We start from the raw sequence: 20,298 nt of genomic DNA, 5'->3' as shown, positions 1-20,298 counted from the left end.
GGAGAATCCCAGTGATAGAGGACTGGAGGGAGTGAGGGAGCGAGCAGAAGCCCAGTGATAGAGGAGTGGAGGGAGCGAGGGAGCGAGGAGAAGCCCAGTGATAGAGGAGTGGAGGGAGGGAGGGAGTGAGGAGAAGCCCAGTGATAGAGGAGTGGAGGGAGCGAGGGAGCGAGGAGAAGCCCAGTGATAGAGGAGTGGAGAGAGCGAGGGAGCGAGGAGAAGCCCAGTGATAGAGGAGTGGAGGGAGCGAGGAGAAGCCCAGTGATAGAGGAGTGGAGAGAGCGAGGGAGCGAGGAGAAGCCCAGTGATAGAGGAGTGGAGGGAGTGAGGGAGCGAGGAGAAGCCCAGTGATAGAGGAGTGGAGGGAGCGCGGGAGCGAGGAGAAGCCCAGTGATAGAGGAGTGGAGGGAGCGAGGGAGCGAGGAGAAGCCCAGTATTAGAGGAGTGGAGGGAGCGAGGGAGCGAGGAGAAGCCCAGTGATAGAGGAGTGGAGGGAGCGAGGGAGTCAGGAGAAGCCCAGTGATAGAGGAGTGGAGGGTGCGAGGGAGCGAGGAGAAGCCCAGTGATAGAGGAGTGGAGGGAGCGAGGGAGCGAGGAGAAGCCCAGTGATAGAGGAGTGGAGGGAGCGAGGGAGCGAGGAGAAGCCCAGTGATAGAGGAGTGGAGAGACCGAGGGAGCGAGGAGAAGCCCAGTGATAGAGGAGTGGAGGGAGCGAGGGAGCGAGGAGAAGCCCTATGATAGAGAAGTGGAGGGAGCGAGGGAGCGAGGAGACGCCCAGTGATAGAGGAGTGGAGGGAGCGAGGGAGCGAGGAGAAGCCCAGTGATAGAGGAGTGGAGGGAGCGAGGGAGCGAGGAGAGTCACAGTGATAGAGGAGTGGAGGGAGCGAGGGAGTGAGGAGAAGCCCAGTGATAGAGGAGTGGAGGGAGTGAGGAGAAGCCCAGTGATAGAGGAGTGGAGGGAGCGAGCGAACGAGGAGAAGCCCAGTGATAGACGAGTGGAGGGAGCGAGGGAGCGAGGAGAAGCCCAGTGATAGAGGAGTGGAGGGAGTGAGGGAGCGAGGAGAAGCCCAGTGATAGAGGAGTGGAGGGAGCGAGGGAGCGAGGAAAAGCCCAGTGATAGAGGAGTGGAGGAAGTGAGGGAGCGAGGATAAGCCCAGTGATAGAGAAGTGGAGGGAGTGAGGGAGTCAGGAGAAGCACAGTGATAGAGGAGTGGAGGGAGCGAGGGAGCGAGGAGATGCCCAGTGATAGAGGAGTGGAGGGTGCGAGGGAGCGAGGAGAAGCCCAGTGATAGAGGAGTGGAGGGAGCGAGGGAGTCAGGAGAAGCACAGTGATAGAGGAGTGGAGGGAGCGAGGGAGCGAGGAGAAGCCCAGTGATAGAGGAGTGGAGGGAGCGAGGGAGCGAGGAGAAGCCCAGTGATAGAGGAGTGGAGGGAGCGAGGGAGCGAGGAGAAGCCCAGTGATGGAGGAGTGGAGGGAGCGAGGGAGCGAGTAGAAGCTCAGTGATAGAGGAGTGGAGGGAGCGAGGGAGCGAGGGATCGAGGAGAAGCCCAGTGATAGAGTGGAGAGAGCGAGGGAGCGAGGAGAAGCCCAGTGATAGAGGAGTGGAGGGAGCGAGGGAGCGAGGAGAAGCCCAGTGACAGAGGAGTGGAGGCTGTGAGGGAGCGAGGAGAAGCCCAGTGGTAGAGGAGTGGAGAGAGCGAGGGAGCGAGGAGAAGCCCAGTGATAGAGGAGTGGAGGGAGTGAGGGAGCGAGGAGAAGCCCAGTGATAGAGGAGTGGAGGGAGGGAGGGAGCGAGGAGAAGCCCAGTGATAGAGGAGTGGAGGGAGGGAGGGAGCGAGGAGAAGCCCAGTGATAGAGGAGTGGAGGGAGCGAGTGAACGAGGAGAAGCCGAGTGATAGAGGAGTGGAGGGAGCGAGAGAGCGAGGAGAAGCCCAGTGATAGACGAGTGGAGGGAGCGAGGGAGCGAGGAGAAGCACAGTGATAGAGGAGTGGAGGGAGTGAGGGAGCGAGGAGAAGCCCAGTGATGGAGGAGTGGAGGGAGTGAGGGAGCGAGGAGAAGCCCAGTGATAGAGGAGTGGAGGGAGGGAGGGAGCGAGGAGAAGCCCAGTGATAGAGGAGAGGAGGGAGGGAGGGAGCGAGGAGAAGCCCAGTGATAGAGGAGTGGAGGGAGCGAGTGAACGAGGAGAAGCCGAGTGATAGAGGAGTGGAGGGAGCGAGAGAGCGAGGAGAAGCCCAGTGATAGAGGAGTGGAGGGAGCGAGGGAGCGAGGAGAATCCCAGTGATAGAGGAGTGGAGAGAGCGAGGGAGCGAGCAGAAGCCCAGTGAAAGAGGAGTGGAGGGAGCGAGGGAGTGAGGAGAAGCCCAGTGATAGAGGAGTGGAGGGAGCGAGGGAGTCAGGAGAAGCCCAGTGATAGAGTGGAGGGAGTGAGGGAGCGAGGAGAAGCCCAGTGATAGAGGAGTGGAGGGAGCGAGGGAGCGAGGAGAAGCCCAGTGATAGAGGAGTGGAGGGAGCGAGGGAGCGAGGAGAAGCCCAGTGATAGAGTGGAGAGTGCGAGGGAGCGAGGAGAAGCCCAGTGATATAGGAGTGGAGGGAGTGAGGGAGTGAGGAGAAGCCCAGTGTTAGAGGAGTGGAGGGAGCGAAGTGAACGAGGAGAAGCCCATTGATAGAGGAGTGGAGGGAGTGAGGGAGCGAGGAGAAGGCCAGTGATAGAGGAGTGGAGGGAGCGAGGGAGCGAGGAGAATCCCAGTGATAGAGGAGTGGAGGGAGCGAGGAGAAGCCCAGTGATAGAGGAGTGGAGAGAGCGAGGGAGCGAGCAGAAGCCCAGTGATAGAGGAGTGGAGGGAGCGAGGGAGCGAGGAGAAGCCCAGTGATAGAGGAGTGGAGGAAGTGAGGGAGTCAGGAGAAGCCCAGTGATAGAGGAGTGGAGGGAGTGAGGGAGCGAGGAGAAGCCCAGTGATAGAGGAGTGGAGGGAGTGAGGGAGCGAGGGTGCGAGGAGAAGCCCAGTGATAGAGGAGTGGAGGAAGCAAGGGAGTGAGGAGAAGCCCAGTGATAGAGGAGTGGATGGAGCGAGGGAGCGAGGAGAAGCCCAGTGATAGAGGAGTGGAGGGAGCGAGGGACCGAGGAGAATCCCAGTGATAGAGGACTGGAGTGAGTGAGGGAGCGAGCAGAAGCCCAGTGATGGAGGAGTGGAGGAAGCGAGGGAGCGAGGAGAAGCCCAGTGATAGAGGAGTGGAGGGAGGGAGGGAGTGAGGAGAAGCCCAGTGATAGAGGAGTGGAGGGAGCGAGGGAGCGAGGAGAAGCCCAGTGATAGAGGAGTGGAGAGAGCGAGGGAGCGAGGAGAAGCCCAGTGATAGAGGAGTGGAGGGAGCGAGGAGAAGCCCAGTGATAGAGGAGTGGAGAGAGCGAGGGAGCGAGGAGAAGCCCAGTGATAGAGGAGTGGAGGGAGTGAGGGAGCGAGGAGAAGCCCAGTGATAGAGGAGTGGAGGGAGCGCGGGAGCGAGGAGAAGCCCAGTGATAGAGGAGTGGAGGGAGCGAGGAGAAGCCCAGTATTAGAGGAGTGGAGGGAGCGAGGGAGCGAGGAGAAGCCCAGTGATAGAGGAGTGGAGGGAGCGAGGGAGTCAGGAGAAGCCCAGTGATAGAGGAGTGGAGGGTGCGAGGGAGCGAGGAGAAGCCCAGTGATAGAGGAGTGGAGGGAGCGAGGGAGCGAGGAGAAGCCCAGTGATAGAGGAGTGGAGGGAGCGAGGGAGCGAGGAGAAGCCCAGTGATAGAGGAGTGGAGAGACCGAGGGAGCGAGGAGAAGCCCAGTGATAGAGGAGTGGAGGGAGCGAGGGAGCGAGGAGAAGCCCTATGATAGAGAAGTGGAGGGAGCGAGGGAGCGAGGAGACGCCCAGTGATAGAGGAGTGGAGGGAGCGAGGGAGCGAGGAGAAGCCCAGTGATAGAGGAGTGGAGGGAGCGAGGGAGCGAGGAGAATCACAGTGATAGAGGAGTGGAGGGAGCGAGGGAGTGAGGAGAAGCCCAGTGATAGAGGAGTGGAGGGAGTGAGGAGAAGCCCAATGATAGAGGAGTGGAGGGAGCGAGCGAACGAGGAGAAGCCCAGTGATAGACGAGTGGAGGGAGCGAGGGAGCGAGGAGAAGCCCAGTGATAGAGGAGTGGAGGGAGTGAGGGAGCGAGGAGAAGCCCAGTGATAGAGGAGTGGAGGGAGCGAGGGAGCGAGGAGAAGCCCAGTGATAGAGGAGTGGAGGGAGTGAGGGAGCGAGGAGAAGCCCAGTGATAGAGAAGTGGAGGGAGTGAGGGAGTCAGGAGAAGCACAGTGATAGAGGAGTGGAGGGAGCGAGGGAGCGAGGAGATGCCCAGTGATAGAGGAGTGGAGGGTGCGAGGGAGCGAGGAGAAGCCCAGTGATAGAGGAGTGGAGGGAGCGAGGGAGCCAGGAGAAGCACAGTGATAGAGGAGTGGAGGGAGCGAGGGAGCGAGGAGAAGCCCAGTGATAGAGGAGTGGAGGGAGCGAGGGAGCGAGGAGAAGCCCAGTGATAGAGGAGTGGAGGGAGCGAGGAGAAGCCCAGTGATAGAGGAGTGGAGGGAGCGAGGGAGCGAGTAGAAGCTCAGTGATAGAGGAGTGGAGGGAGCGAGGGAGCGAGGGATCGAGGAGAAGCCCAGTGATAGAGTGGAGAGAGCGAGGGAGCGAGGAGAAGCCCAGTGATAGAGGAGTGGAGGGAGCGAGGGAGCGAGGAGAAGCCCAGTGATAGAGGAGTGGAGGCTGTGAGGGAGCGAGGAGAAGCCCAGTGGTAGAGGAGTGGAGAGAGCGAGGGAGCGAGGAGAAGCCCAGTGATAGAGGAGTGGAGGGAGTGAGGGAGCGAGGAGAAGCCCAGTGATAGAGGAGTGGCGGGAGGGAGGGAGCGAGGAGAAGCCCAGTGATAGAGGAGTGGAGGGAGGGAGGGAGCGAGGAGAAGCCCAGTGATAGAGGAGTGGAGGGAGCAAGTGAACGAGGAGAAGCCGAGTGATAGAGGAGTGGAGGGAGCGAGAGAGCGAGGAGAAGCCCAGTGATAGACGAGTGGAGGGAGCGAGGGAGCGAGGAGAAGCCCAGTGATAGAGGAGTGGAGGGAGTGAGGGAGCGAGGAGAAGCCCAGTGATAGAGGAGTGGAGGGAGCGAGGGAGCGAGGAGAAGCCCAGTGATGGAGGAGTGGAGGGAGTGAGGGAGCGAGGAGAAGCCCAGTGATAGAGAAGTGGAGGGAGTGAGGGAGTCAGGAGAAGCACAGTGATAGAGGAGTGGAGGGAGCGAGGGACCGAGGAGATGCCCAGTGATAGAGGAGTGGAGGGAGCGAGGGAGCGAGGAGAAGCCCAGTGATAGAGGAGTGGAGGGAGCGAGGGAGTCAGGAGAAGCACAGTGATAGAGGAGTGGAGGGAGCGAGGGAGCGAGGAGAAACCCAGTGATAGAGGAGTGGAGGGAGCGAGGGAGCGAGGAGAAGCCCAGTGATAGAGGAGTGGAGGGAGCGAGGGAGCGAGGAGAAGCCCAGTGATAGAGGAGTGGAGGGAGCGAGGGAGCGAGGAGAAGCTCAGTGATAGAGGAGTGGAGGGAGCGAGGGAGCGAGGGAGCGAGGAGAAGCCCAGTGATAGAGTGGAGAGAGCGAGGGAGCGAGGAGAAGCCCAGTGATAGAGGAGTGGAGGGAACGAGGGAGCGAGGAGAAGCCCAGTGATAGAGGAGTGGAGGGAGTGAGGGAGCGAGGAGAAGCCCAGTGATAGAGGAGTGGAGGGAGGGAGGGAGCGAGGAGAAGCCCAGTGATAGAGGAGAGGAGGGAGGGAGGGAGCGAGGAGAAGCCCAGTGATAGAGGAGTGGAGGGAGCGAGTGAACGAGGAGAAGCCGAGTGATAGAGGAGTGGAGGGAGCGAGAGAGCGAGGAGAAGCCCAGTGATAGAGGAGTGGAGGGAGCGAGGGAGCGAGGAGAATCCCAGTGATAGAGGAGTGGAGAGAGCGAGGGAGCGAGCAGAAGCCCAGTGAAAGAGGAGTGGAGGGAGCGAGGGAGTGAGGAGAAGCCCAGTGATAGAGGAGTGGAGGGAGCCAGGGAGTCAGGAGAAGCCCAGTGATAGAGTGGAGGGAGTGAGGGAGCGAGGAGAAGCAGAGTGATAGAGGAGTGGAGGGAGCGAGGGAGCGAGGAGAAGCCCAGTGATAGAGGAGTGGAGGGAGCGAGGGAGCGAGGAGAAGCCCAGTGATAGAGTGGAGAGTGCGAGGGAGCGAGGAGAAGCCCAGTGATATAGGAGTGGAGGGAGTGAGGGAGTGAGGAGAAGCCCAGTGTTAGAGGAGTGGAGGGAGCGAGTGAACGAGGAGAAGCCCATTGATAGAGGAGTGGAGGGAGTGAGGGAGCGAGGAGAAGCCCAGTGATAGAGGAGTGGAGGGAGCGAGGGAGCGAGGAGAATCCCAGTGATAGAGGAGTGGAGGGAGCGAGGAGAAGCCCAGTGATAGAGGAGTGGAGAGAGCGAGGGAGCGAGCAGAAGCCCAGTGATAGAGGAGTGGAGGGAGCGAGGGAGCGAGGAGAAGCCCAGTGATAGAGGAGTGGAGGAAGTGAGGGAGTCAGGAGAAGCCCAGTGATAGAGGAGTGGAGGGAGTGAGGGAGCGAGGAGAAGCCCAGTGATGGAGGAGTGGAGGGAGTGAGGGAGCAAGGGTGCGAGGAGAAGCCCAGTGATAGAGGAGTGGAGGTAGCAAGGGAGTGAGGAGAAGCCCAGTGATAGAGGAGTGGATGGAGCGAGGGAGCGAGGAGAAGCCCAGTGATAGAGGAGTGGAGGGAGCGAGGGACCGAGGAGAATCCAGTGATAGAGGACTGGAGGGAGTGAGGGAGCGAGCAGAAGCCCAGTGATAGAGGAGTGGAGGGAGCGAGGGAGCGAGGAGAAGCCCAGTGATAGAGGAGTGGAGGGAGGGAGGGAGTGAGGAGAAGCCCAGTGATAGAGGAGTGGAGGGAGCGAGGGAGCGATGAGAAGCCCAGTGATAGAGGAGTGGAGAGAGCGAGGGAGCGAGGAGAAGCCCAGTGATAGAGGAGTGGAGGGGAGCGAGGAGAAGCCCAGTGATAGAGGAGTGGAGAGAGCGAGGGAGCGAGGAGAAGCCCAGTGATAGAGGAGTGGAGCGAGTGAGGGAGCGAGGAGAAGCCCAGTGATAGAGGAGTGGAGGGAGCGCGGGAGCGAGGAGAAGCCCAGTGATAGAGGAGTGGAGGGAGCGAGGGAGCGAGGAGAAGCCCAGTATTAGAGGAGTGGAGGGAGCGAGGGAGCGAGGAGAAGCCCAGTGATAGAGGAGTGGAGGGAGCGAGGGAGTCAGGAGAAGCCCAGTGATAGAGGAGTGGAGGGTGCGAGGGAGCGAGGAGAAGCCCAGTGATAGAGGAGTGGAGAGAGCGAGGGAGCGAGGAGAAGCCCAGTGATAGAGGAGTGGAGGGAGCGAGGGAGCGAGGAGAAGCCCAGTGATAGAGGAGTGGAGAGACCGAGGGAGCGAGGAGAAGCCCAGTGATAGAGGAGTGGAGGGAGCGAGGGAGCGAGGAGAAGCCCTATGATAGAGAAGTGGAGGGAGCGAGGGAGCGAGGAGACGCCCAGTGATAGAGGAGTGGAGGGAGCGAGGGAGCGAGGAGAAGCCCAGTGATAGAGGAGTGGAGGGAGCGAGGGAGCGAGGAGAATCACAGTGATAGAGGAGTGGAGGGAGCGAGGGAGTGAGGAGAAGCCCAGTGATAGAGGAGTGGAGGGGAGTGAGGAGAAGCCCAGTGATAGAGGAGTGGAGGGAAGCGATGCGAACGAGGAGAAGCCCAGTGATAGACGAGTGGAGGGAGCGAGGGAGCGAGGAGAAGCCCAGTGATAGAGGAGTGGAGGGAGTGAGGGAGCGAGGAGAAGCCCAGTGATAGAGGAGTGGAGGGAGCGAGGGAGCGAGGAGAAGCCCAGTGATAGAGGAGTGGAGGGAGTGAGGGAGCGAGGAGAAGCCCAGTGATAGAGAAGTGGAGGGAGTGAGGGAGTCAGGAGAAGCACAGTGATAGAGGAGTGGAGGGAGCGAGGGAGCGAGGAGATGCCCAGTGATAGAGGAGTGGAGGAGCGAGGGAGCGAGGAGAAGCCCAGTGATAGAGGAGTGGAGGGAGCGAGGGAGTCAGGAGAAGCACATTGATAGAGGAGTGGAGGGAGCGAGGGAGCGAGGAGAAGCCCAGTGATAGAGGAGTGGAGGGAGTGAGGGAGCGAGGAGAAGCCCAGTGATAGAGGAGTGGAGGGAGCGAGGGAGCGAGTAGAAGCTCAGTGATAGAGGAGTGGAGGGAGCGAGGGAGCGAGGGATCGAGGAGAAGCCCAGTGATAGAGTGGAGAGAGCGAGGGAGCGAGGAGAAGCCCAGTGATAGAGGAGTGGAGGGAGCGAGGGAGCGAGGAGAAGCCCAGTGATAGAGGAGTGGAGGCTGTGAGGGAGCGAGGAGAAGCCCAGTGATAGAGGAGTGGAGGGAGGGAGGGAGCGAGGAGAAGCCCAGTGATAGAGGAGTGGTGGGAGGGAGGGAGCGAGGAGAAGCCCAGTGATAGAGGAGTGGAGGGAGCGATTGTGAACGAGGAGAAGCCGAGTGATAGAGGAGTGGAGGGAGCGAGAGAGCGAGGAGAAGCCCAGTGATAGAGGAGTGGAGGGAGCGAGGGAGCGAGGAGAATCCCAGGGATAGAGGAGTGGAGAGAGCGAGGGAGCGAGCAGAAGCCCAGTGATAGAGGAGTGGAGGGAGCGAGGGAGTCAGGAGAAGCCCAGTGATAGAGGAGTGGAGGGAGCGAGGGAGTCAGGAGAAGCCCAGTGATAGAGTGGAGGGAGTGAGGGAGCGAGGAGAAGCCCAGTGATAGAGGAGTGGAGGGAGCGAGGGAGCGAGAGGAGCCCAGTGATAGAGGAGTGGAGGGAGTGAGGGAGCGAGGAGAAGCCCAGTGATAGAGGAGTGGAGGGAGTGAGGAGAAGCCCAGTGATAGAGGAGTGGAGGGAGCGAGGGAGCGAGGAGAAGCCCAGTATTAGAGGAGTGGAGGGAGCGAGGGAGCGAGGAGAAGCCCAGTGATAGAGGAGTGGAGGGTGCGAGGGAGCGAGGAGAAGCCCCAGTGATAGAGGAGTGGAGGGAGCGAGGGAGCGAGGAGAAGCCCTATGATAGAGAAGTGGAGGGAGCGAGGGAGCGAGGAGACGCCCAGTGATAGAGGAGTGGAGGAGGAGCGAGGGAGCGAGGAGAAGCCCAGTGATAGAGGAGTGGAGGGAGCGAGGGAGCGAGGAGAATCACAGTGATAGAGGAGTGGAGGGAGCGAGGGAGTGAGGAGAAGCCCAGTGATAGAGGAGTGGAGGGTGCGAGGGAGCGAGGAGAAGTCCAGTGATAGAGGAGTGGAGAGAGCGAGGGAGCGAGGAGAAGCCCAGTGATAGAGGAGTGGAGGGAGCGAGGGAGCGAGGAGAAGCCCAGTGATAGAGGAGTGGAGAGACCGAGGGAGCGAGGAGAAGCCCAGTGATAGAGGAGTGGAGGGAGCGAGGGAGCGAGGAGAAGCCCTATGATAGAGAAGTGGAGGGAGCGAGGGAGCGAGGAGATGCCCAGTGATAGAGGAGTGGAGGGAGCGAGGGAGCGAGGAGAAGCCCAGTGATAGAGGAGTGGAGGGAGCGAGGGAGCGAGGAGAATCACAGTGATAGAGGAGTGGAGGGAGCGAGGGAGTGAGGAGAAGCCCAGTGATAGAGGAGTGGAGGGAGTGAGGAGAAGCCCAGTGATAGAGGAGTGGAGGGAGCGAGCGAACGAGGAGAAGCCCAGTGATAGACGAGTGGAGGGAGCGAGGGAGCGAGGAGAAGCCCAGTGATAGAGGAGTGGAGGGAGTGAGGGAGCGAGGAGAAGCCCAGTGATAGAGGAGTGGAGGGAGCGAGGGAGCGAGGAGAAGCCCAGTGATAGAGGAGTGGAGGGAGTGAGGGAGCGAGGAGAAGCCAGTGATAGAGAAGTGGGAGGGAGTGAGGGAGTCAGGAGAAGCACAGTGATAGAGGAGTGGAGGGAGCGAGGGAGCGAGGAGATGCCCAGTGATAGAGGAGTGGAGGGAGCGAGGGAGCGAGGAGAAGCCCAGTGATAGAGGAGTGGAGGGAGCGAGGGAGTCAGGAGAAGCACATTGATAGAGGAGTGGAGGGAGCGAGGGAGCGAGGAGAAGCCCAGTGATAGAGGAGTGGAGGGAGTGAGGGAGCGAGGGAGAAGCCCAGTGATAGAGGAGTGGAGGGAGCGAGGGAGCGAGGAGAAGCCCAGTGATAGAGGAGTGGAGGAGCGAGGGAGCGAGTAGAAGCTCAGTGATAGAGGAGTGGAGGGAGCGAGGGAGCGAGGGATCGAGGAGAAGCCCAGTGATAGAGTGGAGAGAGCGAGGGAGCGAGGAGAAGCCCAGTGATAGAGGAGTGGAGGGAGCGAGGGAGCGAGGAGAAGCCCAGTGATAGAGGAGTGGAGGCTGTGAGGGAGCGAGGAGAAGCCCAGTGATAGAGGAGTGGAGGGAGGGAGGGAGCGAGGAGAAGCCCAGTGATAGAGGAGTGGTGGGAGGGAGGGAGCGAGGAGAAGCCCAGTGATAGAGGAGTGGAGGGAGCGAATGTGAACGAGGAGAAGCCGAGTGATAGAGGAGTGGAGGGAGCGAGAGAGCGAGGAGAAGCCCAGTGATAGAGGAGTGGAGGGAGCGAGGGGAGCGAGGAGAATCCAGGGATAGAGGAGTGGAGAGAGCGAGGGAGCGAGCAGAAGCCAGTGATAGAGGAGTGGAGGGAGCGAGGGAGTCAGGAGAAGCCCAGTGATAGAGGAGTGGAGGGAGCGAGGGAGTCAGGAGAAGCCCAGTGATAGAGTGGAGGGAGTGAGGGAGCGAGGAGAAGCCCAGTGATAGAGGAGTGGAGGGAGCGAGGGAGCGAGGAGGAGCCCAGTGATAGAGGAGTGGAGGGAGTGAGGGAGCGAGGAGAAGCCAGTGATAGAGGAGTGGGAGTGAGGGAGTGAGGAGAAGCCCAGTGGTAGAGAAGTGGAGGGAGCGAGGGAGCGAGGAGAAGCCCAGTGGTAGAGAAGTGGAGGGAGCGAGGGAGCGAGGAGACGCCCAGTGATAGAGGAGTGGAGGGAGCGAGGGAGCGAGGAGAATCCCAGTGATAGAGGAGTGGAGGGAGCGAGGGAGCGAGGAGTAGCACAGTGATAGAGGAGTGCAGGGAGCGAGGGAGCGAGGAGAAGCCCAGTGATAGAGGAGTGGAGGGAGCGAGGGAGTCAGGAGGAGCCCAGTGATAGAGGAGTGGAGAGACCCAGGGAGCGAGGAGAAGCCCAGTGATAGAGGAGTGGAGGGAGTGAGGGAGCGAGGAGAAGCCCAGTGATAGAGGAGTGGAGGGAGCGAGGGAGCGAGGAGAAGACCAGTGATAGAGGAGTGGAGGGAGCGAGGGAGCGAGGAGAAGACCAGTGATAGAGGAGTGGAGGGAGCGAGGGAGCGAGGAGAAGCCCAGTGATAGAGGAGTGGAGGGAGCGAGGGAGCGAGGAGAAGCCCAGTGATAGAGGAGCGGAGGGAGCGAGGAGAAGCCCAGTGATAGAGGAGTGGAGGGAGCGAGGGAGCGAGGAGAAGCCCAGTGATAGAGGAGTGGAGGGAGCGAGGGAGCGAGGAGAAGCCCAGTGATAGAGGAGTGGATGGAGCGAGGGAGCGAGGAGAAGCCCAGTGATAGAGGAGTGGAGGGAGCGAGGGACCGAGGAGAATCCCAGTGATAGAGGAGTGCAGGGAGTGAGGGAGCGAGCAGAGGCCCAGTGATAGAGGAGTGGAGAGAGCGAGGGAGCGAGGAGAAGCCCAGTGATAGAGTGGAGGGAGGGAGGGAGCGAGGAGAAGCCCAGTGATAGAGGAGTGGAGGGAGCGAGGGAGTGAGGAGAAGCCCAGTGATAGAGGAGTGGAGGGAGCGAGGGAGCGAGGAGAAGCCCAGTGATAGAGGAGTGGAGAGAGTGAGGGAGCGAGGAGAAGCCCAGTGATAGAGGAGTGGAGGGAGCGAGGGAGTGAGGAGAAGCCCAGTGATAGAGGAGTGGAGAGAGCGAGGGAGCGAGGAGAAGCCCAGTGATAGAGGAGTGGAGGGAGTGAGGGAGCGAGGAGAAGCCCAGTGATAGAGGAGTGGAGGGAGCGCGTGAGCGAGGAGAAGCCCAGTGATAGAGGAGTGGAGGGAGCGAGGGAGCGAGGAGAAGCCCAGTGATAGAGGAGTGGAGGGAGCAAGGGAGTCAGGAGAAGCCCAGTGATAGAGGAGTGGAGGGTGCGAGGGAGCGAGGAGAAGCCCAGTGATAGAGGAGTGGAGGGAGCGAGGGAGCGAGGAGAAGCCCAGTGATAGAGGAGTGGAGGGAGCGAGGGAGCGAGGAGAAGCCCAGTGATAGAGGAGTGGAGAGACCGAGGGAGCGAGGAGAAGCCCAGTGATAGAGGAGTGGAGGGAGCGAGGGAGCGAGGAGAAGCCCAGTGATAGAGAAGTGGAGGGAGCGAGGGAGCGAGGAGACGCCCAGTGATAGAGGAGTGGAGGGAGCGAGGGAGCGAGGAGAATCCCAGTGATAGAGAAGTGGAGGGAGCGAGGGAGCGAGGAGAAGCATAGTGATAGAGGAGTGGAGGGAGCGAGGGAGCGAGGAGAAGCCCAGTGATAGAGGAGTGGAGGGAGCGAGGGAGTCAGGAGGAGCCCAGTGATAGAGGAGTGGAGAGACCGAGGGAACGAGGAGAAGCCCAGTGATAGAGGAGTGGAGGGAGCGAGGGAGTGAGGAGAAGCCCAGTGATAGAAGAGTGGAGGGAATGAGGGAGCGAGCAGAAGCCCAGTGATAGAGGAGTGTAGGGAGTGAGGGAGCGAGGAGAAGCCCAGTGATAGAGGAGTGGAGAGACCGAGGGAGCGAGGAGAAGCCCAGTGATAGAGGAGTGGAGGGAGCGAGGGAGCCAGGAGAAGCCCAGTGATAGAGGGGTGGAGGGAGTGAGGGAGTGAGGAGAAGCCCAGTGATAGAGGAGTCGAGGGAGCGAGGGAGCGAGGAGAAGCCCAGTGATAGAGGAGTGGAGGGAGTGAGGGAGAGAGGAGAAGCCCAGTGATAGAGGAGTGGAGGGAGTGAGGGAGCGAGGAGAATCCCAGTGATAGAGGAGTGGAGGGAGCGAGGGAGCGAGGAGAAGCCCAGTGATAGAAGAGTGGAGGGAATGAGGGAGCGAGCAGAAGCCCAGTGATAGAGGAGTGGAGGGAGTGAGGGAGCGAGGAGAAGCCCAGTGATAGAGGAGTGGAGGGAGCGAGGGAGCGAGGAGAAGCCCAGTGATAGAGGAGTGGAGGAAGTGAGGGAGTCAGGAGAAGCCCAGTGATAGAGGAGTGGAGGGAGTGAGGGAGCGAGGAGAAGCCCAGTGATAGAGGAGTGGAGGGAGCGAGGGAGCGAGCAGAAGCCCAGTGATAGAGGAGTGGAGGGAGCGAGGGAGCGAGGAGAAGCCCAGTGATAGAAGAGTGGAGGGAACGAGGGAGCGAGCAGAAGCCCAGTGATAGAGGAGTGGAGGGAGCGAGGGAGCGAGGAGAAGCCCAGTGATAGAAGAGTGGAGGGAACGAGGGAGCGAGCAGAAGCCCAGTGATAGAGGAGTGGAGGGAATGAGGGAGCGACGAGAAGCCCAGTGATAGAGGAGTGGAGGGAGCGAGGGAGCGAGGAGAATCCCAGTGATAGAGGAGTGGAGAGATCGAGGGAGCGAGGAGAAGCCCAGTGATAGAAGAGTGGAGGGAGCGAGGAGAAGCCCAGTGATAGAGGAGTGGAGGGAATGAGGGAGCGAGGAGAAGCCCAGTGATAGAGGAGTGGAGGGAGTGAGGGAGCGAGGAGAAGCCCAGTGATAGAGGAGTGGAGGGAGCGAGGGAGCGAGGAGAAGCCCAGTGATAGAGGAGTGGAGGAAGTGAGGGAGTCAGGAGAAGCCCAGTGATAGAGGAGTGGAGAGAGCGAGGGAGCGAGGAGAAGCCCAGTGATAGAGGAGTGGAGGGAGCGAGGGAACGAGGAGAAGCCCAGTGATAGAGGAGTGGAGGGAGCGAGGGAGCGAGGAGGAGCCCAGTGATAGAGGAGTGGAGGGAGTGAGGGAGCGAGGAGAAACCCAGTGATAGAGGAGCGGAGGGAGTGAGGGAGCGAGGAGAAGCCCAGTGATAGAGGAGTGGAGGGAGCGAGGGAGCGAGGAGAAGCCCAGTGATAGAGGAGTGGAGGGTGCGAGGGAGCGAGGAGAAGCCCAGTGATAGAGGAGTGGAGGGTGCGAGGGAGCGAGGAGAAGCCCAGTGATAGAGGGGTGGAGGGAGCGAGGGAGCGAGGAGAAGCCCAGTGATAGAGGAGTGGAGAGACCGAGGGAGCGAGGAGAAGCCCAGTGTTAGAGGAGTGGAGGGAGCGAGGGAGCGAGGAGAAGCCCAGTGATAGAGGAGTGGAGGGAGCGAGGAGAATCCCAGTGATAGAGGAGTGGAGGGAGCGAGGGAGCGAGGAGAAGCCCAGTGATAGAGGAGTGGAGGGAGCGAGGGAGCAAGGAGAAGCACAATGATAGAGGAGTGGAGGGAGCGAGGGAGCGAGGAGAAGCCCAGTGATAGAGGAGTGGAGGGAGCGAGGGAGTCAGGAGGAGCCCAGTGTTAGAGGAGTGGAGAGACCGAGGGAGCGAGGAGAAGCCCAGTGATAGAGGAGTGGAGAGACCGAAGGAGCGAGGAGAAGCCCAGTGATAGAGGAGTGGAGGGAGCGAGGGAGCCAGGAGAAGCCCAGTGATAGAGGGGTGGAGGGAGTGAGGGAGTGAGGAGAAGCCCAGTGATAGAGGAGTGGAGGGAGCGAGGGAGCGAGGAGAAGCCCAGTGATAGAGGCGTGGAGAGAGCGAGGAGAATTCCAGTGATAAAGGAGTGGAGGGAGTCCGTGAGTGAGGAGAAGACCATTGCACCTCAAGAAAGATATATTGGCCTTGGAAGGGGTGCAGCGCAGATTCACCAGAATGCATAAACTTGGTTTATATTCCCTTGAGTTACAAGGTTGAGGGGTAATCTAATGGAGGTGTTTAAAATGTTAAAGGGATTTCATAGGGTTAGATAGAGAGAAATGATTTCCTCTGGTGGGTGAGTCCAGAGCACGGGGATATAACCTTAAAATTAGAGCTAGGTCATTCAGGGGTGATGCCAGGAACCACGTCTTCTCACAATGGCAGTGGAAATATGGAACTCTCTCCCCCAAAGGTTGTGGATGCTAGGACAATTTAAAATTTAAAGACTGAGTTTGATAGTTTTTTTTGTTAGGCAAGGTTATTAAGGGATATGGAACCAAGGCGGGTAAATGGAGTTAAGATAGAAATCAGCCATGATCTAATTGAATGGCGGAACAGGCTTAAGGGGTTGAATGGACTACGCCTGTTCCTATGTTCCAGTGTTCCAGAGGGGGCAAGGGAGTGAGAAGGCCACCAGTGTTAGAGCAGTGGAGTGGGGCAAAGGGGCAGGAGGGAGAAGCGTTGCTTTGATATTTGTTTTGGTGCTGAGGTCCTGTTGTTGACTTGGTGCCATCTCAACCTGATTGCCATTGCTCACAAATTAAATGAGTACCGACGGCAAACAATTTGCAAGAGAATGCATGGATTGCTTCCATTCAGGTTATTAAATACCTGTGGCCAGTTTAAACTAGTGCTGACCTGCAGCTGCTGAATCTGCCTTTGTGTTTCTGCGAGATCCATTTCTGCACCGCTGAGAGACTGGTCCAGCTGTCCTTTCTCAGCTGAGAGCCGCAGGGCATCTTCTTCAGATTTCAACTTGTCCCGTTCGACCTGGAACAACAAATGTTCATCACAGTAAGGGAGCACAGTGAGGGTGTCCCACAGAGAGGGGGCAGAGTGAGGGAGCAGAGTGAGGAGGGACAGTGAGGGAGCAGAGTGAGGGGGCAGAGTGAGGAGGGACAGTGAGGGAGCAGAGTGAGGAGGGGCAGTGAGGGAGCAGAGTGAGGAGGGACAGTGAGGGAGCAGAGTGAGGGGGCAGAGTGAGGAGGGACAGTGAGGGAGCAGAGTGAGGAGGGACAGTGAGGGGGCAGAGTGAGGAGGGACAGTGAGGGAGCAGAGTGAGGAGGGACAGTGAGGGGGCAGAGTGAGGAGGGACAGTGAGGGGGCAGAGTGAGGGGGGACAGTGAGGGGGCAGAGTGAGGGGGGACAGTGAGGGGGCAGAGTGAGGGAGCAGAGTGACGAGAGACAGTGAGGGGGCAGAGTGAGGGGGGACAGTGAGGGGGCAGAGTGAGGAGGAACAGTGAGGGGACAGAGTGAGGGAGCAGAGTGAGGAGAGACAGTGAGGGGGCAGAGTGAGGGGGGACAGTGAGGGGGCAGAGTGAGGAGGGACAGTGAGGGGGCAGAGTGAGGGAGCAGAGTGAGGAGGGACAGTGAGGGGGCAGAGTGAGGGAGCAGAGTGAGGAGGGACAGTGAGGGGGCAGAGTGAGGGAGCAGAGTGAGGAGGGACAGTGAGGGAGCAGAGTGAGGAGAGACAGTGAGGGGCAGAGTGAGGAGGGGCAGTGAGGGGGCAGAGTGAGGGAGCAGAGTGAGGAGGGACAGTGAGGGAGCAGAGTGAGGGAGCAGAGTGAGGAGGGACCGTGAGGGAGCAGAGTGAGGGAGCAGAGTGAGGAGGGACAGTGAGGGGGCAGAGTGAGGAGGGACAGTGAGGGGGCAGAGTGAGGAGGGACAGTGAGGGAGCAGAGTGAGGGAGCAGAGTGAGGAGGGACAGTGAGGGGGCAGAGTGAGGGAGCAGAGTGAGGAGGGACAGTGAGGGGCAGAGTGAGGAGGGACAGTGAGGGGGCAGAGTGAGGAGGGACAGTGAGGGGGCAGAGTGAGGGAGCAGAGTGAGGAGGGACAGTGAGGGAGCAGAGTGAGGAGGGACAGTGAGGGGGCAGAGTGAGGGAGCAGAGTGAGGAGGGACAGTGAGGGGGCAGAGTGAGGAGAGACAGTGAGGGAGCAGAGTGAGGAGGGACAGTGAGGGGGCAGAGTGAGGAGGGACAGTGAGGGGGCAGAGTGAGGAGGGACATTGAGGGGCAGAGTGAGGAGGGACAGTGAGGGGGCAGAGTGAGGGAGCAGAGTGAGGAGGGACAGTGAGGGAGCAGAGTGAGGAGGGACAGTGAGGGGCAGAGTGAGGAGGGACAGTGAGGGAGCAGAGTGAGGAGGGACAGTGAGGGGGCAGAGTGAGGGAGCAGAGTGAGGAGGGACAGTGAGGGGGCAGAGTGAAGAGGGACAGTGAGGGAGCAGAGTGAGGGAGCAGAGTGAGGAGGGACAGTGAGGGTGCAGAGTGAGGGAGCAGAGTGAGGAGGGACAGTGAGGGGGCAGAGTGAGGAGGGACAGTGAGGGGGAAGAGTGGGGAGGGACAGTGAGGGAGCAGAGTGAGGAGGGACAGTGAGGGGGCAGAGTGAGGGAGCTGAGTGAGGAGGGACAGTGAGGGGGCAGAGTGAGGAGGGACAGTGAGGGGGCAGAGTGAGGAGGGACAGTGAGGGGGCAGAGTGAGGAGGGACAGTGAGGGGGCAGAGTGAGGAGGGACAGTGAGGGGCAGAGTGAGGAGGGACAGTGAGGCAGCAGAGTGAGGAGGGACAGTGAGGGGGCAGAGTGAGGGAGCAGAGTGAGGAGGGACAGTGAGGGAGCAGAGTGAGGGAGCAGAGTGAGGAGGGAAAGTGAGGGAGCAGAGTGAGGGAGCAGAGTGAGGAGGGACAGTGAGGGGGCAGAGTGAGTGAGCAGAGTGAGGAGGGACAGTGAGGGAACAGAGTGAGGGAGCAGAGTGAGGAGGGACAGTGAGGGAGCAGAGTGAGGGAGCAGAGTGAGGAGGGACAGTGAGGGGGCAGAGTGAGGGAGCAGAGTGAGGAGGGACAGTGAGGGAGCAGAGTGAGGAGGGACAGTGAGGGGCAGAGTGAGGAGGGACAGTGAGGGAGCAGAGTGAGGAGGGACAGTGAGGGGGCAGAGTGAGGGAGCAGAGTGAGGAGGGACAGTGAGGGAGCAGAGTGAGGGAGCAGAGTGAGGGAGCAGAGTGAGGAGGGACAGTGAGGGGGCAGAGTGAGGAGGGACAGTGAGGGAGCAGAGTGAGGGAGCAGAGTGAGGAGGGACAGTGAGGGGGCAGAGTGAGGGAGCAGAGTGAGGAGGGACAGTGAGGGGGAAGAGTGAGGAGGGACAGTGAGGGAGCAGAGTGAGGAGGGACAGTGAGGGGGCAGAGTGAGGGAGCAGAGTGAGGAGGGACAGTGAGGGGGCAGAGTGAGGAGGGACAGTGAGGGGGCAGAGTGAGGAGGGACAGTGAGGGGGCAGAGTGAGGAGGGACAGTGAGGGGGCAGAGTGAGGAGGGACAGTGAGGGGGCAGAGTGAGGGAGCAGAGTGAGGAGGGACAGTGAGGGAGCAGAGTGAGGAGGGACAGTGAGGGAGCAGAGTGAGGGAGCAGAGTGAGGAGGGACAGTGAGGGGGCAGAGTGAGGGAGCAGAGTGAGGGAGCAGAGTGAGGAGGGACAGTGAGGGAGCAGAGTGAGGAGGGACAGTGAGGGGGCAGAGTGAGGGAGCAGAGTGAGGAGGGACAGTGAGTGAGTGCAGTGAGGGAGAACAGTGCGGATGCGTCACAGAGAGGGAGCAGAGTGAAAGAGCAGAGTGAGAGAGCTCACATCACTTACTGTGCCTAACTCTATAGAGAGTTGCAGGCAGAAGCCCAGGCCACATCACTGCATGATGTAACCTGTTGTGTGCATTGGCCCTTAAGCAAGATGCTGTCTGGGACTGTAGCTCTCAACAAAGGGTTAAAGATAAACACTGCAGTGAAAGCCGTATTCCTTCTCAGATATTGTGGGGAGCCGAAGGATGGTTCTTTAGCCAGCTGGAACACACACACACACATACACACACACATCACCTGATGAGGTAAGCAAAGCACCGCTCTGTGCTCGTGCCAAATGAAGTAGGGTGGATCAATCGCCAAAGTATGTTGTTCACTGCCTTGGTGAGTTGAGAAACAGCCAAGAATAGGGCAATTATCTTAAGCAGTAATTTGAGAGGTTGTTGTTTTCCTTGGAGTGTGAAGTAGTGGGAGGATTCTCAGGCTGACTAACAGTCTGACAGGCCGCAACGTGAATGCTCCTTCCACGGCCATAATCATCTCTTCCCAGCCCACCTCCACCCAGTATACTTTCTTCCTAGCTTCCTGCAGATATGAACATACAAAATTGACGAGCAGGAAAAGACCAGCCTGCCCCACACCACGATCAATCGCCGGATTTCTTCCCTCCACCGATCTCAGCAGCCAAGTAATCTCCTGGGAGAGGCAAAAACCAGGGACTAATCCCATGTTCAATAAGGGACAAAATACTCTAAAATTCCCCTCTAATCCCCTCAGGCGATCGAAACCAGTGCAGGAGATCACATTGACCAATTGCTAACCTATAAAGACACTTGCATTCTACATACGTTTAGGGTACTGTGCACAGTTCTGTACTCTATATTACAAAAAGGGTAAAGAAGCACTGGAGAAAGTGCAAAAAAGAATTACAATGATGATACCAGAACACTGAGGGTACAACTATCAGGAAAAGCTGAACAGGCTGGGGCTCTTCTCTAGAAAGGAGAAGACTGACGGGTGACCTAATAGAGTCCTTTAAAATTATCAAGGGGTTGGATAGTGTAGAGGCAGAGAAACTATTTCCACTTCTGGTGGAGTCCAAAACTAGGGCCATAAATACAAGATGATCACTAATCAACCCAATAGGGAATTCAGGAGAAACTTTGTACTCTGAGGGTGGTGAGAATGTGGAATTTGTTACCACATGGAGTGGTTGAGGCGAATAGCATTGATACTGACATGAATCAGTCATTCATGAAAGAAAGACTTATGAAATAATACTGAGCAGCCTACGGGTGGTGCTGTCCAGGGAGAGTATAAGTACTCGGGCACGGGCCCAGTTTGCGCAGGACATTCTTAACAGGAACTAGTGAAGGACACAACTCGGCCTCCATGTTGTAAAACAGTTGATTAAAGCTTTGTTTAACGCTTAGCCCAAGGGCTAGAAATTCAGTAGGCTTTGCGCCCAGTTTTCGCCCAAAGAGGGCTTTTGCGCCACTTGCTGAGCTTTCCCCGATATTCAGCGCTGCGGTAATGGCGGCGTTAGCCAGTAGTGCTGCGCCGCCACCGATGACATCATCGGTGTGCGCAGTGCCCCGCTACCGCCCCGCTACCGGCCCGACCGCCATATTGAGTTGCGACCGCCTCTTCCGCGGCGGCCGCAAACAGCGACCAGAAAACGGGGCCAAACTGATGCGGTAGTGGGCCGAGTTAAGGCGGAGGTGCGGCCGGCCGCTTTTTCGGCGGCCGCCTGCCCGCACCTCCTTCCCCGGCTTCCTCCACGCCCCCCCCCGTGGCATTGCCGGCTGTTTTCCGG

The 20,298-nt window shown here is 59.4% G+C and overlaps 1 protein-coding gene across 1 annotated transcript in view; it reads right to left on the bottom strand.

The window, feature by feature from the left end:
• The window catches only part of LOC147116046 (uncharacterized), a 487,956-nt gene that overhangs the window by 144,199 nt on the left and 323,459 nt on the right, over nucleotides 1–20,298 (bottom strand). Inside the window, exon 22 of the mRNA XM_085990760.1 lies at nucleotides 15,570–15,701. Coding sequence (XP_085846886.1) covers nucleotides 15,570–15,701 — 132 coding nt within the window. The remainder of the gene's footprint in view (nucleotides 1–15,569; nucleotides 15,702–20,298) is intronic.

The sequence above is a fragment of the Somniosus microcephalus genome, chromosome 6, assembly GCF_052327205.1.
Source record: "Somniosus microcephalus isolate GS21.2 chromosome 6, FLI_Smic_1.0, whole genome shotgun sequence".
In the NCBI taxonomy this organism is placed as follows: Eukaryota; Metazoa; Chordata; class Chondrichthyes; order Squaliformes; family Somniosidae; genus Somniosus; species Somniosus microcephalus.
Note: the sequence above shows the minus strand (reverse complement) of the source record. Positions and strands in the feature narration are given on the sequence as shown.